General features: G+C 33.3%; 1 protein-coding gene across 1 annotated transcript; it reads left to right on the forward strand.

Moving 5' to 3' along the window:
* The first annotated feature begins 1,325 nt into the window (after positions 1-1,325).
* LOC125842951 (polygalacturonase At1g48100) lies at positions 1,326-4,536 on the forward strand. Its single transcript, XM_049522224.1, has 6 exons — positions 1,326-1,821; positions 2,574-2,741; positions 3,270-3,314; positions 3,426-3,633; positions 3,735-3,819; positions 3,891-4,536. Exons 1-6 carry the CDS (start codon positions 1,423-1,425, stop codon positions 4,402-4,404), a joined length of 1,419 nt encoding a protein of 472 aa, XP_049378181.1. The 5' UTR covers positions 1,326-1,422; the 3' UTR covers positions 4,405-4,536.
* The last annotated feature ends 532 nt before the right edge of the window (positions 4,537-5,068 follow it).

Genomic DNA, 5,068 nt, shown 5'->3' on the forward strand with positions numbered 1-5,068 from the left:
GCATTACCCGTGAGGGCCGTAGTGGAGTGATAAGTAGAGGCGGACACACTTTGATTAGTTGGGGTGCGCGTGTATTGATAACTTCGAAAAAATCATGTGTGTATATATATATCTATTTTGAAAAATCGATAGAAACTATGATATAACTAACAGTACACTTATGAGCATAGGAGTATTCTTGTGTTGTTGGTACAAGTAGAGGAACCACCCACAAGACCAAATCATATTTGGTGCATCCAAAATCTTCAAATCCTGAGTTCGTCTCTGGTGATGAGTATTCTTTTATCTTTAATCAAAGATTTTAGATTGGAGTCTTCAGGGTATAGATTCGCCTTTGTTAGATTGGAGTCTTCAGGGTATAGATTCGCCTTTATTAGGGAGTGTTTTACTCCTAATAATATGAAACCTCCTGTTGCGAATTCACATTTAATCGAGATCCAATGTTGATATGGACACCGAAGACATACATCCTTTCAAGTTGTCGAAAACTTCAATTAAATGTTGTATGTATGTACATGCTACTAATTGGGATGGATTTTAAAATTTGTATCTTTATAACTATAGATACACATTTACTATACTTTGTTGCAATTTCAATGAATTTTTATATATAAGTTTATAATCCACATGGAAATTACATTGGGTACAAATAAACCTGTCTGCCGAAGGCATTATCGTCCCTTCGTTTAATTTATTTGTCTTACTTTCTTTTTTAGTCTATTGAATAACTCTTTGCACCACCTTCCTACTTGATACACTTAATATTACACTATTCAAATGACATTTTAATATATTAAACACATCTTTAGTTTAAGATTGTAAGATTTAAAACTTTCTTTATTTTCTTAAAGTTGGACAAGTGACATTTTAATAAATTAAACGCATCTTTGATCAAACACTAATAACTGCTCAAAAGTATTTTTAAAATTTATTGATCAAATACGATCCAAAATTACTTTTTCAAAAAAGCATTTTCAATAATTAGTTGATTTTAGAAGTTTGACTTAACGGACTATTAGTCGTGACACTAGTCTAAACAAAATCTTGCATACCACACTATAGGGATGTAAGAAGTCGGCAATATATACGGGCACGTCAACCATGAGTACAAGGCAAAAAAATAGATAAATGTACTCAGCCTTTTGGCTTCTGCATGCACTATAGTGCTCAAACACACAAACATTCACACTAACTTTTTTCCTTTTAGTACTATATAATATAATATAGTAATATATTTATGTGCAAGTTGACACAAAATTCCCTCAATAAAAACTCTTCCAATGCTAAGTTCCTTTCCACTTTCTGAACAACTCAGAGTCTTTTCCTTAATTCTTGAAATTCCCTCATTCCTCAGTATCTAATTTGAAAGTAACGTTTCAACACAAGTCATTTTCATCAATTTGTTCACTTACACAAATTGAAATGGCATCACTATCAAGTACCCTACTTGTTACATTTTACTTGACATTTACATTATTATTATTATTATTATGCAGTCATGTTGTTACTGCTAGGTACCATCACCACGGACACCGCGGTCACCATAATAACAAGAAACAACATAAGCATAATTCACACATATCGTATCCCCCTTCAATTTCACCTGAGCCTTCACCCTCCGCGGGGGACGAAGGGGTTTATGATGTGAGGTCTTTTGGTGCCGAGGGGGATGGTGTTACGGATGATACTGAAGGTTTTAAGGCAGCGTGGGATGCTGCTTGCCAAGTTGAGTCAGCTGTTATTCATGTTCCTGTTGGTTACGCTTTTATGATTCAGTCTACTATATTTACTGGTCCTTGTCAAAGTGGCTTGGTGTTTCAGGTACCTCGTTAAGATATAACTATATATTTTATCGTTTTCAATATATATGTGATGTAGTTTGACAAATGAGTTACAGATATTTGTCTCACTATAAATTATTTCATCTAAGTATAATATAGATATTTTAGAGAAAAATTGTTACTTTTCTTTCCATTCCCTTCATCAAATTTTGTGTTTGATTTGACATCAAAATTAAGCAAGAAATAGTAAGCTTTTTTTATGAATACCGAAAAGACCTTTAGAACTTTATAAGCATGTCATTAAGGATATAAAGTTTTAAAATTAAAGACTTTTCAGATGACATTCTTTTTTAATATATTAAAAATGAGAGAAAAGTGTCACATTATTATATGAAATAGATGGACTGTGTCTTATTCTATTACTCCTTCTGTTCCTTTTTATGTGGAGTTAGCTGTTTGATCATTTATAGTATATTCTAATTCAAAAAAAAAAGATATATTTAAAAATAATTTAATTGTGAATTTCTCATTTCACTATTAATTAACATGCTTTTACGGAAAAAAAGAAAATTCTTAAATTTTGTATTCAGTTAAACTATACCACATAATAAATTAAAATGGAGGAAACAATTTAGATGTACTCTTAATAGCATGTTTTTAGCGCAAAAAATAACTTGGCATGACATGTCTTTTCTTAAATTTTATATTTAGTTAAACTATATCACCTAAATTAAAACGAATAGAATGATTTTGCATTATGTAAATAACTGAATTTGTGTGCCAATATGGAAGTTGGAAGGAACAATAATGCCGCCAGATGGACCAGAGTCGTGGGGGAGCAACAAGAGTAAGAGGCAGTGGCTGGTATTCTATAGAGTAAATGAGTTGTCATTACAAGGTGGAGGCGTCATAGATGGAAGAGGACAAGAGTGGTGGAATCTTCCTTGTAAACCCCATAAGGTATGTATATATGAGGATTGGGGGACTAGACTAGTATCTATGTGTCCACTTAGTTTTTTTCTTCCGTGTTTGATATTCGTATTATTGAAAAGTCCTATATTGGAGTAAAACACTCTCTAATAAATGCGATTTTTTATTAAAGGAAATTCGAATTGAGATTTTTTATTAAAGATGAATGAGTACTTATCAGTCCAGCACAACCCTTGTTGATACTTTTCTTTCTTTTTACTCTACTATTTATGGGATAGTGGTTAATATCAATACTCTTTTTTTCTATTTTTTATTCGGTGTTCAGTATCTGTATTGAAATTCGATTAATTTGAATTCGTGTATTGTAGTGCTTATTTCTAAAGGTAGCTCTCGCAACAAGATTTTTTCTATTTCCCTAGCTCGAACCCGAATTTTTTATTAATGGTGGAGAAATCCAGCTATCCTACCACAATCAATGGTTGGTTATTTTCAATAATCTTTGCACACACATATATATGAATAAATTATCTAATCCTCAGTACACTTTAACTACGACAGGGACCTAATGGAAGTACACTACCTGGACCATGTGACAGCCCAATTGTAAGTGAAAAAATAAACTTCTACCACTAGGCATCTCTAGCAATTAATTGTAGATTTTTTGAATTAAGGTTATATTATTTCATTAATTCTAATTTGGTACGTAAACTGCAGGCCATTAGATTCTTCATGAGCTCAAACCTAACGGTGCAAGGAATTAAAATGAAGAATAGCCCCCAATTTAATTTCAGATTTGATAACTGCAAGAATGTGCATATTGAATCACTACACATTACAGCTCCCATATGGAGTCCCAACACTGATGGCATTCACATTGAGCAAACCAGCAATGTTGAAATTTATGACTCCCTCATCTCTAACGGTACGATAATTAACTTCGAGTATTTATGACTCTGGTTTGCAATATATCTAACATGCAAATGACATGATTCTCAAGGAATGACTCAAAATTTAAAATATTAGGTGACGATTGTGTATCAATAGGAGCAGGATGTTACGATGTGGATATTAGGAATCTTACATGTGGGCCCGGAGGACATGGAATCAGGTAGTTGTACAAATGACTTGTTTAACTTTTGAATACTGTCAGTGCATAAAATTTAAACTCTAATTTTACAGCATTGGGAGTTTAGGCAACCACAATTCGCGAGCATGTGTATCAAACATCACAGTTCGTGACTCAATAATAAAACAATCAGACAACGGTGTGAGGATCAAGACATGGCAAGGCGGATTTGGAGCAGTAACAGGAGTTTCGTTTCTCAACATTCATATGGACAATGTTCGTAACCCTATTATAATCGATCAATTCTACTGTCTTTCGAAAGACTGCAGTAACCGGACTTCAGCAGTGTCTGTTTCAGATATTGAATACTCAAGTATTAAAGGAACGTATGATATTAGAAGCCCGCCAATGCATTTTGCTTGTAGTGACACTATCCCCTGCACGAATATAACACTTTCAGACATAGAGCTTTTGCCTGCTAAAGGCGAATTAGTGTTGGATCCCTTCTGTTGGAACGCGTATGGAGGACAAGAGACGTTAACAATTCCACCTATTTTTTGCTTGTTAGAGGGAAATCCTCCATCAGTGTTTGAAAATAATGACTTGGGGTATTGTTCTTCGTCGTGAATTTTAATATTGCCTGGTTGTTTTGTGTGTTTTTGTACATATGAGATTTATAATATAAGTAATAGATTGATGGATTTGAGATGGGAATAATAATCCGAAACATCGATCGGTATAATGTAATTTTAGATTTAGAAAGGGAGCTTATTGTTTGCTATCATAAGCTTCCCTTGAGATTTACTTTAGAGTTTAGTCTTTTAGGTTTTTCTATTGATCAGTACTTGATGTAATTGTTTTTGTGCTTATGTCAATAATAATATGATTGCTTCTGTGTGGTTCAAATTATATCCTTACACAAAAGAAATTAAGTCATAACACAAGTGATGTCCGAAGACAAGTGTAGTGACACAAGTTATATTTGAACACAAAGAAATTAAGTCTAACGCATAAGTTTAGTGACTGAAGTTATGCCCCAAGACACAAGTTCAATGACACAAGTTAAGTCAAAGAGCATAGGTTCAGTGGCACAACTTATGGCACAGGGTATAAGTTCAGTGACAAAAATTATGCCCAAGGTAAAAATTCTTTGATGTCTCGCCCTACGAATCAAAAGTTATGCTTTAAGGCAAAACATTCTAAAAAGATGTCTGCAAGATTAGTGTTGCCAACAAAATTAGGTCATAGTTAAGGGTACTTTGTCTCATATTTTTTTATTAAATGAGCAACC

This window comes from Solanum stenotomum, chromosome 1 (assembly GCF_019186545.1).
Source record: "Solanum stenotomum isolate F172 chromosome 1, ASM1918654v1, whole genome shotgun sequence".
Taxonomy (NCBI): domain Eukaryota; kingdom Viridiplantae; phylum Streptophyta; class Magnoliopsida; order Solanales; family Solanaceae; genus Solanum; species Solanum stenotomum.

What these genes read in the sequence shown, in the direction of transcription:
- LOC125842951 (XM_049522224.1), top strand. Translation starts at nt 1,423, where the DNA reads ATGGCATCACTATCAAGTACCCTACTTGTTACATTTTACTTGACATTT. An exon ending in AAAGTGGCTTGGTGTTTCAG is followed by an intron (nt 1,822 to 2,573) that starts GTACCTCGTTAA and finishes CCAATATGGAAG; the next exon opens with TTGGAAGGAACAATAATGCC. An exon ending in TGACTCCCTCATCTCTAACG is followed by an intron (nt 3,634 to 3,734) that starts GTACGATAATTA and finishes TTAAAATATTAG; the next exon opens with GTGACGATTGTGTATCAATA.